Below are 14,608 nucleotides of genomic sequence, written 5' to 3' on the forward strand. Positions count from 1 at the left end.
TTATAGCTGACTATGCGGTATGGGCTTTGCTCATTGTTGAAGGCCGTACGGTGACCTATAGTTGTTAATGTCTGTGTCATTTTGGTCTTTTGTGGATAGTTGTCTCATTGGCAATCATACCACATCTTCTTTTTTATATTAACTGACGTTACCCAACTTACATTGAATACCCCACTGCTGATTCGGAAGACAAATCATAACTAACCCCTTCTAAAAATAATTTGTGAACGAAATTGGTAAAAACTGTTACTCTTGAACTTTATAAACTATAAGGGCATTTTTAAAGCAGTTTAATATGTGAAGTAGTATGCATCTGAAAATAGTTAAAATTAACGCGGAAAAATCATCGTGTTCAACCTGACATTATTTGCACTTGCAGTAAAGATGTGTTTTAAAGGTACAACAGGAAAGCCGCCGTATTATACTTCAATCGACCCGATTTACTTTTTGAAGTTCCGGATATTTGTCACATATTAGCCGATGCTGGTGTGGTTTCTAGTTATATTCCCTTATTAGGCCATAGCGAACATCATTTGTAGTCATTATCAAACTTATTTCTCGTTTAAAATAAAAGTTTATTTTAGTCTAATGATTTCTTTATGTTGTTTGGTATTGATGTGAATTCGTCTATGTTGAATTTAACAGGGAAAGTGAATATCATTGTAGGCTGCGCTTGGTTTTCAGGTGTGTTTGTTTTGTTAATATTCTACTATATGGACAATTTCATTCGGCTGAAAACTGGATCCTCGCGATGCCAAGAAATGTGATTTAAGGTTGGTGTTGACAAATTTATTATTTGCAACTCTGCTTTTGTTTAAACAGAATCTGGACGCAAAAGTCTGATTAATACTGCAGCAAACAGAGGCGTCATTATTTGTTTTGTTTAATGAATTATCTAACAAATTCATAAACTGAATCAACCGTATTATTAATAAGGTATCATAGGTTGTGTTATAAAAGCTATAAAAGTCAGCAGAATTTTTAAATAAGTAGCACGTTCTTCGGCTGAAAGAAAATAACCAGATATGAAACCCAATTTATTTAATTCTTTGCTTTCTAAGAAAGATGTGTATCCTCTTATTAATACGCAAAGTGTAATATTTGCAAGAAAATATTTCATAAAAGAGTATTAACATTACATATCATTGCATCTAGCGGAAGGTTATCAATTCTAAAAGATGCAGCTGCTAGAGCATGCGACGCTAACATAATTGTTTTAATAAGACAATTTGCTAAATAATGGAGCGCATAATGCGGCATGTTTGACCACATACTTAACATATAGAACAAAATCCACTGATAAATCTGCGTATGTTTTAGAGTTCGAACGTGTAGTTCAAAATATAGACAGAGACCTTCTTCGTGACAAAAAAAAAAAAATCCTTGTTATGTCATAAATTTTAACACTGTACTAGTCTCTTTTACCAGATAAAACTAGTCGGACCTAATGGAACTGCATGGCTAAACTTGCAAAGCTTTACTGTGCTGTCATTGTATTCTTTGCCAAACAAGGACCAGATGAGTCTAGCGTTATATATATTTTCTAGCAATATTTTAATTGCAGAAGTCGTGAAGGCCACGATTTATGTCAATGCAGATTTAGAATTGGCAGGATAACAGACGATTTATACCAGTTCACGCCATTTTCCCGTTGTTTTTACCAAGTTTCTGTCACCAGTATTCCCACTTATGTTCATGCATTGAGCAGGTTCCACCTTCTTTAAATCGGTAAATAAAGAAAATATTAATGATTGTGTAGGGGGTAAAAGGCATACCAAGCAGCATGTCCCGGTTTCCATGGACTAGAGTCTTCTTTGAACTGATATGTGTTTTTGTCAAAATGTAGGTAGTTGCAACAATGCCCAGGCCGTATCAGCCAACATAGAAAATGACACAGATGAAATGTAATAATATTTGGAAATATTTTAAACTTTATTCTAATTTGTCATGTCTCATGTTTCACATTCATTTATTTTCCGGAAAGAAACCGGACTGTATTCTTTGTATTACAATTTGCATAAACTTCCGTCAAGTCACGTTAATTTTCTCTTGGACAATGAGGGCCCTCATGAGGTTTTTGATTATGTGATTACTTGGCCGTTTTTGTAATGATTATTTGATTATTAAGCCAAATATTTCATGATTATTTGATTACCTAGGACTGTATTTTTAGTTTATGATTATTTGATTACTAAAGATAAGCAAATATTTAATGATTATGTGATTATATTGGCAAAAAAATGGTGATTATGTGATTACTAGGACCCCCCCCCCATGAGGGGCCTCGACAATCCTTCTGATGCCACGATGTACATGTAAGTCACTTATACTTACCTTTTTTATGTATATATAGTGTAAACACATTCATTTTGATAGACTGAAATTGTTTTTATAAGTTTTTGACGATGCAAACAATTTTTGATAACCACATGCGAATTCGAAATCACTGTGAGCAAAGTGTGAATCGATAATATGTTTTCAGTTGGAATATGGTCAGAAATGTCACTGTGTGTAAACTTGACAGTAGATAAATTGCTTTTTTGCGAATAAGTTGATACTTTGAATATATGAAGTTTGTATACTGAATTCTTATTTTGAAATATATGTTTCCATTAGATGTACATTACATTTTCTATTATTTGATACTATTTTTGTTGATTTGTCTGAAATGTTACATTAGCTGTTTTTATATCGATTGTCTTTGTTTTATTGTAGCTTTTCACCATATAGATGTGCAACGGAATAAATACTATCTCACAGTATTGACTTTGATTTGTTAGTCCCTAACGATTTAGCACATAGGTTTAGCTGGACTGCGTCTAGGCAGTCACAGTGAAAAGATCCATTAATCAGCATGGATACAGCAGAAACTGTTGATAATTCAAAACAGAGAGAACATACAATGACGGAAAAAGGACTTGAGTTGTTTCACACAACAATGGATAAACACATAAAAACTTTAAAACGTGTTTCAAGTAAGATAGACGAACACTGTTTTAAAATTACTTCTGGACAAATGGACCATGATACGTTAGAATTACTCAAACTATCATTAGAAAAATACATTAAAAAGTCTGATGACTACATCAGTTTTCTTACACATACGAAAACAGCTGAAGCGACAAGTGAACTAGAAGAACACACGAAATTTAGGGAAGACTTTGTCTACAAAATGGAAGGACTTATCCGATCAAGTATTGCTGAGACAACCGGATTTCAGCCGAAATCTACACTCAAAGAACCTTCTGTTAAATCTCACAAGAAAACTTCAAAGAAATCATTATCCAAAGCTTCACTTAGATCAAGTAACAGTTCAGTACTGCGACAAAAGGCAAAGATTACTGCAGAAACTGCACGTAAGAAACTAGAATTTGCACAAGAAGAATCAGACTTGCTGACTCAAAAGGCAGAATATGAAGCTACATGCATTATTGAAAAGGCCAAACTCGCGGCTAAAGAGAAAGGTTTATCAGCTAGAAAAGAGGCAGCTGTTGCTATGGCCGAGTTAAATGCAATTGAAGAAGATGAAACTGAGTCAGAATCTAGTGACAATGGATCAGAAATTGTAAAAATCCAATTAACGAAAAGGTATGTTGAAGACCAAAATAAAATTCTGAGTAAAGAGAATGACAAAGAGAAATACATTTCAAAGCCGTCTCAACTTGATCCTTCTGTTCCTAGTTTTAAACCTAGCAATCTGCTAACAACAAAAGAGACTGGTCAGGTTATTAAGCATGTTAAGCAAGAAGATGTTAACAACAATTTCGCTATGTTTCTGATGAAGAAGGATTTACTTTCATCGAGAATACATAAATTCGATGATTGCCCAGAAAACTATGTCTCGTGGAAGGACACATTTAAATGTGTTGTACATGAAATTGGCGCCACCGCCACCGAGGAATTGGACCTTTTGTTACAGTATACAGGTGTAAACTCAAGGAAACAAGTGATAAGCATCAAAGTAGCTAACGCAGGTTATCCGACAAGCGCACTCGAACGTGCGTGGAATCGTTTGGACAGTGGTTATGGATCACCAGAGAAAGTAGAAACTGCGTTAAAAATGAAGTTAAGTTCTATGCCGAAAATCACTTACAAGGACAAAAACAAACTATATGAACTCTCAGATGTTCTGGCTGAGATTCAAGCAGTAAAGGAAAAACCTCAATATTCTGCACTGCTGAGTTTTTATGATACATCTATGGGTGTTAATCCGACAATTTCAAAGTTACCAGCAGGATTACAAAGTAAATGGCGTGATCGTGCAGCCTCTTACAAAAGAAAACATTGTGTCATTTTTCCACCTTTTACCTTCTTTTGTGACTTTGTTCTTGAAATGGCAGAAGTAATGAATGACCCTAGTTTTGACTTTGAATTTAGTGGAATGTCTCATGAACCTAGAACCAATTATCGTAATGTTTCAGTAGCAAAAACGGAAATTGATAACAACACTAACACTTTTAAATGTATCATTCACAATGCGAATCATTCTCTTGATGACTGTCGTGTTTTTCGACACAAGACACAGGATGAAAGAAAATCACTTTTGAAACAGCACGGTATCTGTTTTAGATGTTGTGTTTCAAAGCATCTCAGGAAAGACTGTCATGAAAACGTCAAGTGTTCGGAATGTAAAGGAACTTCACATACTACCGCTATGCATGTCTTCAAAATTGAATCTCAAGATGGAATTAAATCAAAGCCAGAAGCAAGTGTCTCAAAGTATGGCGAGGAGAACTCCCCAAAGGAGGAAGTTAATTCAAAATGCACTGAAGTTTGCAAAGGCGGCGTAGATAAATCATGTGCGAAAATTGTATTATTAGACATATTACACGCACAGAAACCAAACTCACGCATGCGTATATACGCGATTATAGATGAACAAAGCAATTCTTCACTTGTGCATGGAGACATACTTGATTACTTTGACATCGAAGCAGAGTCAAGACAATATTCATTAAGTAGTTGTAGCGGTACAGTTATGATGAACGGCAGACGGGCAAGTGGTTTTGTTGTGCAATCTCTAGATGGACAGACTCTTGAGCTTCCTACTCTCATTGAGTGTGACATGATACCGAATAATCGAAATGAGATACCTACCTGTGACGTAGCTGCTAATTACCAACACCTTGCTTCCATTGCTCAATTCATACCTCCTCTTGATTCTGAGGCGAAAATATTACTTCTTATTGGTAGAGATTTGATGCAAGCGCACCACGTATTGGATCAAAAGATTGGCAAGCCATATCAGCCATACGCACAAAGATTAAAATTAGGATGGATTATTGTCGGTGAATCGTGCTTGGACGGTGCTCACATTCCGAAAGATGCAAGCGTTTTGAAAACTTTTATAGATGTTAATGGAAAGTCTTCAGTGCTAGAACCTTGTAGTAGAAAATTTAATGTTTCTGATTGTGAACAAGACACACACCTGTTCAAGACCACGAAAGATGACGACAAACCGAGTTTATCGATAGAAGATCGAAGCTTTTTAGAACTGATGGACACTGAAATGAAAAGAGACAACAGTCATAATTGGATAGCACCGCTTCCCTTCAAACCTTATCGTAAACAGTTACCCAACAACTGCACACAAGCCTTGCATAGGGCCAGGAGCTTTGACGCAACTCTTAGGAAGAATCCCGTTAAGAGACAGCACGTTAATGAATTCATGACAGCTCTGTTTGAAAATGGGCATGTAGAACGTGCTCCAGTACTAGAACCAAATAGTGAATGTTGGTACCTACCTTTATTCGGGATATACAATCCACAGAAAAAGGACCGTATAGGAATCGTATTCGACTCATCAGCTAAGTTTCAGGGACTATCCCTTAATGATGTTTTAATGACTGGTCCTAATCTAACTAACAATTTGCTTGGTGTGCTCATCATGCTCATCAGATTTAGGACGGAGAAAGTTGCTGTGATAGCTGACCTGCAACAAATGTTTTATAGTTTCTATGCGAGTAGTAACCACAGAGATTACTCACGTTTCGTCTTCCACCTCACAAAAGAACTTGTGAATTTTATAATGAAGGTGCACCACGTCTTTTGCAACAGCCCAAGTCCTGCCGTGGCTACCTGTGGTTTACAGAAAACTGCCGATATTACTGGTGAAATGTCAGGTATGGATGTCAAGAAATACATTTATCGTAACTTCTATGTTGATGACGCACTGTCGTCACACAGTACGAGTGAAGAAGCATTTAGTTTGTTCAAAAGAGCTCAGTCAGCTCTACCATGTCTACTAGAAGAAGGAAATTTACGGCTACACAAAATTTGCTCTAATTCAAGTAAAGTTTTGTCGGCATTTGAGAAGGATTACTTAGCAAAGAACCTCTTCGAGAAGCAGTTGAAAGGTATTCAGCATCTCGCAAATCAGTTCTGGCACCGATGGAAATCTAAATTTCAGCCGGACCGTAAAACGTACAAGAAGGTGATGTTGTTCTCATGTGCGATAAATCTCTACACAGGAATGAATGGCCAGTGGGAATCATTATTAAAACACACACAAGCGATGACAACCGTGTGCGCAAGGTCGATGTTCGTTTAGGAAAAGACAGGAAAACATTCACAAGGCCCGTGAACGAGTTGATTGTGCTTCTACCAAACTAACAATATGTAGTTTCAATGTGCTCTTACCAAACTAACAATATGTAGTTTCAATGGACAATTTGATTTATTGATATTTGATTTGTGTATTACTATATGACTAGATAAATTTTAGACTCCGTCATTATAATGTGATATAGATAATATCAGGCGAGGAGTGTCATGTCTCATGTTTCACATTCATTTATTTTCCGGAAAGAAACCGGACTGTATTCTTTGTATTACAATTTGCATAAACTTCCGTCAAGTCACGTTAATTTTCTCTTGGACAATCCGTCTGATGCCACGATGTAAGTCACTTATACTTACCTTTTTTATGTATATATAGTGTAAACACATTCATTTTGATAGACTGCAATTGTTTTTATAAGTTTTTGACGATGCAAACAATTTTTGATAACCACATGCGAATTCGAAATCACTGTGAGCAAAGTGTGAATCGATAATATGTTTTCAGTTGGAATATGGTCAGAAATGTCACTGTGTGTAAACTTGACAGTAGATAAATTGCTTTTTTGCGAATAAGTTGATACTTTGAATATATGAAGTTTGTATACTGAATTCTTATTTTGAAATATATGTTTCCATTAGAGGTACATTACATTTTCTATTATTTGATACTATTTTTGTTGATTTGTCTGAAATGTTACATTAGCTGTTTTTATATCGATTGTCTTTGTTTTATTGTAGCTTTTCACCATATAGATGTGCAACGGAATAAATACTATCTCACAGTATTGACTTTGATTTGTTAGTCCCTAACGATTTAGCACATAGGTTTAGCTGGACTGCGTCTAGGCAGTCACATAATTTTTTGAACGTTCATGTGTATTATCTATCTCACTATTTATATTTCTTATGCGACACTCTTGATCTCATTGCATTAATGTCAAATGACCATTAAAAGAAGTATAGGTCAACATGAAGAAATCATAAGGCTTCGGAAATTCTAAGATGAGCAAGAAATAAGCTTGTAAATGAACACATTTGATCTTCGCTAAATCGCATATTAAGAGCATATAATTATCTTATTTAACGAGAGTGATATTGTCCATATACTTCAATATAAAACAAAACATTGTCAAACACATCTGGAAACCACGTGCACCCTACAATGATATTCACTTTCCCTGTTAAATTTAACATAGACGAATACACATCAATACCAAACAACAACAACAAAAATTATAAGAATTCGGAAATTCTAAAATTAAAAAGAAATAAACTTGATAATGACTACAAATGATGTTCGCTATATGGCCTAATAAGATAAGGGAATATAACTAGAAACCACACCAGCATCGGTTAATATGTGTCAAATATCCGGACTTGAATTCTGGTTAAAAAGCAGATATTTAGTCAGATATTTATCTTTTTACGCATTAACTTCAAAAAGTAAATTCGGGTCGATTGAAGTATAATACGGCGGCTTTCCTGTACCTTTAAAACACATCTATACTGCACGTGCAAATAATGCCAGGTTGAAAACGATGATTTTTCCGCGTTATTTTTAACTATTTTCAGATGCATACTACTCCAATTATAAAACTACTGTTAAAATGCTTTTATAGTTTATAAAGTTCAAGAGTAACAATATTTACCAATTTCGTTCACAAATTATTTTTAAAAGGGGTAAGTTATGAGTATTGTCTAGCGAATCAGCAGTAGGGTATTCGTTGTAAGTTGGGTAACGTCAGTTACGGATGTTTTAACGTCATTTGTACCAGATTTGATATTTACGACAAACATTTTTCTGAAGCTGAATAATCGATAGATAATTTAAGACATTAAAATTCCATGAGGTATTTAGGTAATTTAAACTCGTTAACTAGGCGACTTTTTCAACATTCGCCGCTCCACTATATGTGCCTGTCCACAGTAAGGAGCCTGTAATTGTGGTCATCGTGTGTTGCGTTGTCACACTTTTGATTTTTGTCCTTTTCTTTGTACAACAAATGGAACGAAGTTTTTAACAAGCCTGGCTGGCTAAACAGTCCTTGCACGGTCGGATTACTTGAATTTTTAAAAACCAGAAAACAATCGGTCTTTAATCAAAGGTGCGATTTTTTTTATAACTTTGACAACAAATGGAAGTTTTTAAGGACCTAGACTGGCTATACAGCCCTTACACGGTCGGTATTACTTTGATGATGGAAGTGTTTAACGACCTTGACTGGCTTTTCAGCAAACTAACTAACTGGAAGTGTTTAACGACCTTGACTGGCTATACAGCCCTCGAACGGTCGGCTCGGTGCCCGAAGGCGTTTGGTGAGCATTTAAATATTTTCTTCATATGATCAGGAATAGGAGAAGACGCCATTTTTGTAGGTCGCCATCTTGGTTTTGCTGAGTAGTTTTTGGTTTGTTTACTATTTTCATGTTTCTTTACAGTCGATATTCCACAACGGCTGTTTTCAGGGCAAGGTTGATCAGCTGGGCAGCCCGCTAACCACGACGATGTGTTGTTGATAGATGAATCATTGACTCTATAGTAGATGACTGCAACCTACACGAAGCTAAATACACATAGCCCTTGGACGTCTGGACAGCATATGAAACTCACCCATCCACAATGGGTTTCAGAGTGTCGCTAACGCGGGTCTACTAGTAAGGTAACATCATAAGCTAGTTTGTCGTTGAACCATGTAGCCCTCTGATGACTGCAACCTGCACGAAGCTAAATACACATAGCCCTCGGACGTCTGGACAGCATATGAAACTCACCCATCCACAATGGGATTCAAAGTGTCGCTAACGCGGGTTTACAAGTAAGGTAACATCATAAACTAGTTTGTCGATGAACCATGAAAGCAACGTAACATGTAGCCAGCGGGTAATTACAGCACGTCTTTTCAGCTGTAAAGCTGTAAGGACTGAGACGTTACTGTGTTTTCAACAAATGGAAGTTTTTAACGGACTTGACTGGCTATAATAGTTATCAAAGGTACCAGGATTATAATTTAATACGCCAGACGCGCGTTTCGTCAACATAAGAATCATCAGTGACGCTCAGATCAAAACAATTAAAAAGCCAAACAAATACGAAGTTGAAGAGCATTGAGGACCCAAAATTCCAAAAAGTAATGCCAAATACGGCTAAGGTAATCTACTCCTGGGGGTAAGAAAATCCTTAAGGTTTTTCGAAAAAATCAAAGTTTTGTAAACAGGAAATTTATAAAAATGACCATATAATTGATCGAAGTGCTGACTACTGGGCTGGTGGTGATACCCTCGGGGACGAAACGTCCACCAGCAGTGGCATCGACCCAGTGGTGTAAATAGTTATCAAAGGTACCAGGATTATAATTTAATACGCCAGACGCGCGTTTCGTCAACATAAGACTCATCAGTGACGCTCAGATCAAACAGTTAAAAAGCTAGAAAAACAATCGGTCTAGATCTTTAATAAAACGTGCAAATTTTGAGAAAAGTAGGTAATTCATGTGTAAGAATTTTCATTTCAATATAGAAAATGACATCTTTTATCATATTTATGGTTGTATTTTACAAAAAAAAATACTTTTGTTTGATTCAATGTTTCCCAACTTGGCCACATAATGGGAGGCAACTCAAATGTAAAAGCAGAAAATTCAGGTAAAGTTACTTTAACAATAGAATGTGTTAGGAATTTACCTATTTTATTACTATGTAGCAAGACAACGGGTCCCATTCAATATTTTATGATGTAGTTTTCGTTTTATGGCAGAAAATTGGGGTCTCCATGCATAATCTACACAAAATCTGTCAATTTTGCACAACCTGTAGCGTAAAATAAGCCCCGTGACCGATTAATTTTTTTTTTTAAAGCATGATTTAAACTAATTTTTGGCAAATTATTAAAATAAATCTATGGATTATAATTTAGACACTCCATCTACCATAAGGCCGTTTGTTTTCTCGTGTGAGTTATTTTACATTTGCAATTTCGGGGCCTCTTATAACTAACTATGCCGTATGATTGATCATGATTGTGGAATGCTGTACAGTGACAGTGATTTCCTGGTCAAATAATTCAGTGAGGTGCCCTTGTTTATTCATATTACATTAATTACAATGTAGAACATTTCTAAATGAAATGAACACTAAATGAATTTATATATATGTACGAACAACATTAACTAGTCGTTTTTCTGAATTTTGATCTGTGTACTAAATAATTGAAAAATCTTTTAAATGTAGTAGGGTATAACTCATTAGTTTTCAATTCTTGGTAATAGTTACTATACAAATCCTTGGTAGTTAAATGAGCAAATTTCCGATTCTGTGGTGAAATGAAGGCAGGATAATTGGCCATACCGCTTTCATCATCATTTGATGATGATCCTTATCGACGATTAAAGTTATTCAGCAAATGGAAGTTTTAAACGACCTTGACTGGCTATACAGCCCTTGCACGGTCGTTTAGGGGTATACCGCCATCTTCAATTGTACAATCACAGTAAATAATCGGTCTAGTTTTTTTCCTAAATCTGCAAATTTTGAGACGGATTTGGAATTTATTGGGTACACTGTTTATTTATATAAAGAAAACTCAATTATCAATTGCATTATTGAAAATGTGTTATAAATACCAAATATTTGTCCCTTTAGAATATTTTTTTTCAAATAAGCTTACAAGGGGAGATAACTCTTTAAGTACACAATTTATACTGGACATATAGGGGGGACATTTTCATTTTTAACTTGTAACAAGAAAACAAGTTCGGAGAAACCATTTTTTTCTTTTTCTTTTCTTAAAATACATAATAAAACCTATCTTCTCATATTTTATTTCAAATTCTGTTTCCTAGATTTCTTTGTATGCCCACAACTGTGTTTTTTTCATGAACAATCTAAGCAAATTTTGGCAATTTTGAACGACTCGTACCTTGAAAAATTGCGAGGTAACCCATACTTTTATCATTTATTTGAAAAAAGCATAGTAAAATCTTAATTATTACAAAATATAAGAAAATTCTGTCTTTTTTTATTCTATACCCCCTGAACTACCTTAACCAGTTTCTGAATTATAAAATATATTTTTAATTCACTTTGAACGTACAAGAAACGTTAGAATCCCACAAATGCATCCTCTAGTCAATATTTGTGTTAAAAACCAGCGAACAAAGATTTAAACAGTGAAAATATAAGTGTTGATGTATTACCATGACATCGACTGAAAAGTGATGTCAAATGTCAAAGCGAATTTCGAACAACAGAAGTTCTTTTCCATCTTCATTCGTCAGAACGAGATATTTTCCATCTTTGCTCACGTCAATGTATCTTGGATTTAAAATTCCGTCTTTTTTCTCCAGTAATACTTGGTGGTATAAACCATCTCCTGAAATTTGAACAATATTGTTTGATTCGTATCCGTTGACATAAACGTTACCTGAAATGTTGTCACTTGTAATTCCACGGGCGCCAATCAGGTCATGGTGAGAAAATAGAAATTGTTCTTGTCCGTTTTCAGCTTTTTTAACGATTGACGATTTGTCTGCAACGTACAGTATATTTTTACTATCGCAATGAATATAAGTGTACGCACTAATTTCGCCTTTAATTTCGCGAAGGAAAATCCCAGATTCATCATAAATATTAATAGTTTTTAAATCTGATGCATAAAGTTTTCCCTTACAGAAACATATGCTTCGTACGCCTGGCTTGATAGGAATGTTTCGAGTTTGATTAGTATCGGTAGAGTCGATATTGATCAAATGTACCTGGCTTTTACCATAGTACAAAACTGCTACTTCATTAGTTCCCGATTCTGTAATGTCGTATGGTTGGAAAGACAGTTTGATTGATCTCACTTTGTTACCCTTTATATCAAAGACTTTCAAATTACTTTCTTTGTAACAGGACACTGTTATTTTATTGCCTGTCATGAAACAAGCTTCATAATGAGGATTCTCATATTTTGCTATGGATTTAATCAACTTTAAACAAGTTGGAAACCGTCTATGTGTCAAGTTTATTTTAGTGTCTGGTGCTACAACATTTGATACACGACATGCATCATCAATCGTTTTAAAACTATCGTCCAAAGAATCCTCAATGTTGACATCTACTGTTGCATAACGATCAAACGGTTGACCTTCAAAATGTTTCTTGTGTTCCAGTATTCTCCCCTTTAGTTTCCCAGTTTCAATCAAAAGCTGGGCATCAGACGCCTTTTCAATGCATGTTTCCAGTAACTTTATTTCATTGTCAAGTTGTTTCTCAACATTTTCAAAAATCGTTTTTCTTTCCTCTAACCTTTCTTTCTCGATATCAAATCCTTTCGTTAATTCACTATTCAGTCTATCGATGACAGTTTTCACCTTATTATCTAAAGTCTCCTTAAAACTTTCAACTTTCTTGAAGGCATCTTTACTCTGAGAATTCAGTGTTTTAATCCCATCTCTGGTATTTGAAAGGATATTGTTAACATCGCCTGCCATTAGTGTTATTACTTTTTGCATATTTTTAACAGTTTGCGAGTCTCGGTACTTATGTGCAGCATCCTCAATTGTGCAGACATTTTCGCATTTTCGATGTTCGACGGAAACACACACGGAACAGCAAGGAATCGCATGATCTGAACAATACAATTTGAGTTTCTCATATTTATGTTTTGAACAACTGCTTTGAAATTTAACCGGAAATTCAACTGCACTTTTAAATTTCTCTATCGGAATTACTTCATGGTTTTCAAATATTTTATGATGTTTGTGATAACGATTACAGGTCTGACAAAGGGTGTCCGAACAGTCGATACAAGCATAATTTGCTACAGATTTCTCGCCCATTCTGTCACAAGATGTGCAAACTTTTCCAGCATGTTTCAGTTTAACGCTGTCTATAAGACTTATTAAAAGAAAATTGTCAGGCAAGCGGTTTGCCCATTCATTTGCCGTAATTCCTGATTCAGGGATCTGCACCACCGACCTACAAATAGGACATTCAGCACTTTGATTTTCACCTTTTTCAACCGAGGAAGTAATATAAGCCCCAATACACTTCTCACAGAACGTATGTAAACACGGTAAATATTTCGGTTTCGTTAATATTTCTAAACAAATCGGACATATCGTTAAATCCATTACATCCTCCTTTGAAGATGCCATTTGAAGATTTATTTGGTGTATTCCAAACCTGTATCAATTATCCAATAGATATCATAAGACTTTATCTTCTAGATGACAGATATATTACATGTTATCGATGCTTAGATAACAAATCAAACAAATAAAACTAACATTCAAAACAGTGACGGGTATACCCGATAAACAGGTAAACCGGTTCATTACCTCCACCATTTGAGCGGTGAAGGTGAATAATGGTATCATTAGGTTTCAAATTGATTCTATATCTTTGCAGAAACATCCATATTATGCAATGTATACTTTTCTTGGTGAATACTAATATATATAAAATAAGACTGGTCTTGAGTCTTCTGTGTATAATAAGAAGAAGAATAAGAATATTATATTTCCAATTAAAGGGCTCCATAAAGAGCTTTCATCACATTACATACCAGTACATTTGATTAGACATAACTTAGAGACATATAAGAAAACAACATCGTTTAATACTATTAAAAATGCTATAAAAGGCCAGGACAAAACCAAATAATACAATTAACATCTTTAGAATATGCCGTTGAAAATCATATACCACTCAAAATATATTTATTTTATTATCTTTGAACTTCTCCTTATCTCTAGATTTTTAGATAAATACTTTCCAAAACATTAAGTTATACTCATTTAAATTTTCTTGTGTATAGGATTGCACCAGCTCCACATGGTCCAGGGTTTCCCATGCATGACCCATCAGTGAATGCATTTTCTTGGTCATTTGCCGTATTTATTGGTGAATATTAATATATATAATACGAAAGCTGGGTTTTGCTTTCAAAATCTTGGTCTATAATATAAACAATTACCTATAAGACTTTATCTGTTGAAGTATAAAATACTTGATAAAGAAAGTATAAATAGCAGGGGCGGATCCAGCCATTTTAAAAAGGGGGTGC

The 14,608-nt window shown here is 35.0% G+C and overlaps 2 protein-coding genes across 2 annotated transcripts; one reads left to right on the top strand and one right to left on the bottom strand.

Annotated features, from left to right (window-relative positions):
- The first annotated feature begins 2,854 nt into the window (after positions 1–2,854).
- LOC139493015 (uncharacterized) lies at positions 2,855–6,550 on the top strand. Its single transcript, XM_071281158.1, has one exon. The coding sequence runs from the start codon at positions 2,855–2,857 to the stop codon at positions 6,548–6,550; it is 3,696 nt and encodes a 1,231-aa protein (XP_071137259.1).
- Positions 6,551–11,406: 4,856 nt separating this feature from the next.
- On the bottom strand, positions 11,407–13,810 carry LOC139491943 (transcription intermediary factor 1-alpha-like). Its single transcript, XM_071279888.1, has one exon. It carries the CDS (start codon positions 13,695–13,697, stop codon positions 11,778–11,780), a length of 1,920 nt encoding a protein of 639 aa, XP_071135989.1. The 5' UTR covers positions 13,698–13,810; the 3' UTR covers positions 11,407–11,777.
- Between the last annotated feature and the right edge of the window lie 798 nt (positions 13,811–14,608).

Source organism: Mytilus edulis, chromosome 10 (assembly GCF_963676685.1).
Source record: "Mytilus edulis chromosome 10, xbMytEdul2.2, whole genome shotgun sequence".
NCBI lineage: Eukaryota > Metazoa > Mollusca > Bivalvia > Mytilida > Mytilidae > Mytilus > Mytilus edulis.

Excerpts from the sequence above, each read along its gene's own strand:
- LOC139493015 (XM_071281158.1), top strand. The coding sequence starts at position 2,855 with ATGGATACAGCAGAAACTGTTGATAATTCAAAACAGAGAGAACATACA.
- LOC139491943 (XM_071279888.1), bottom strand. The coding sequence starts at position 13,697 with ATGGCATCTTCAAAGGAGGATGTAATGGATTTAACGATATGTCCGATT.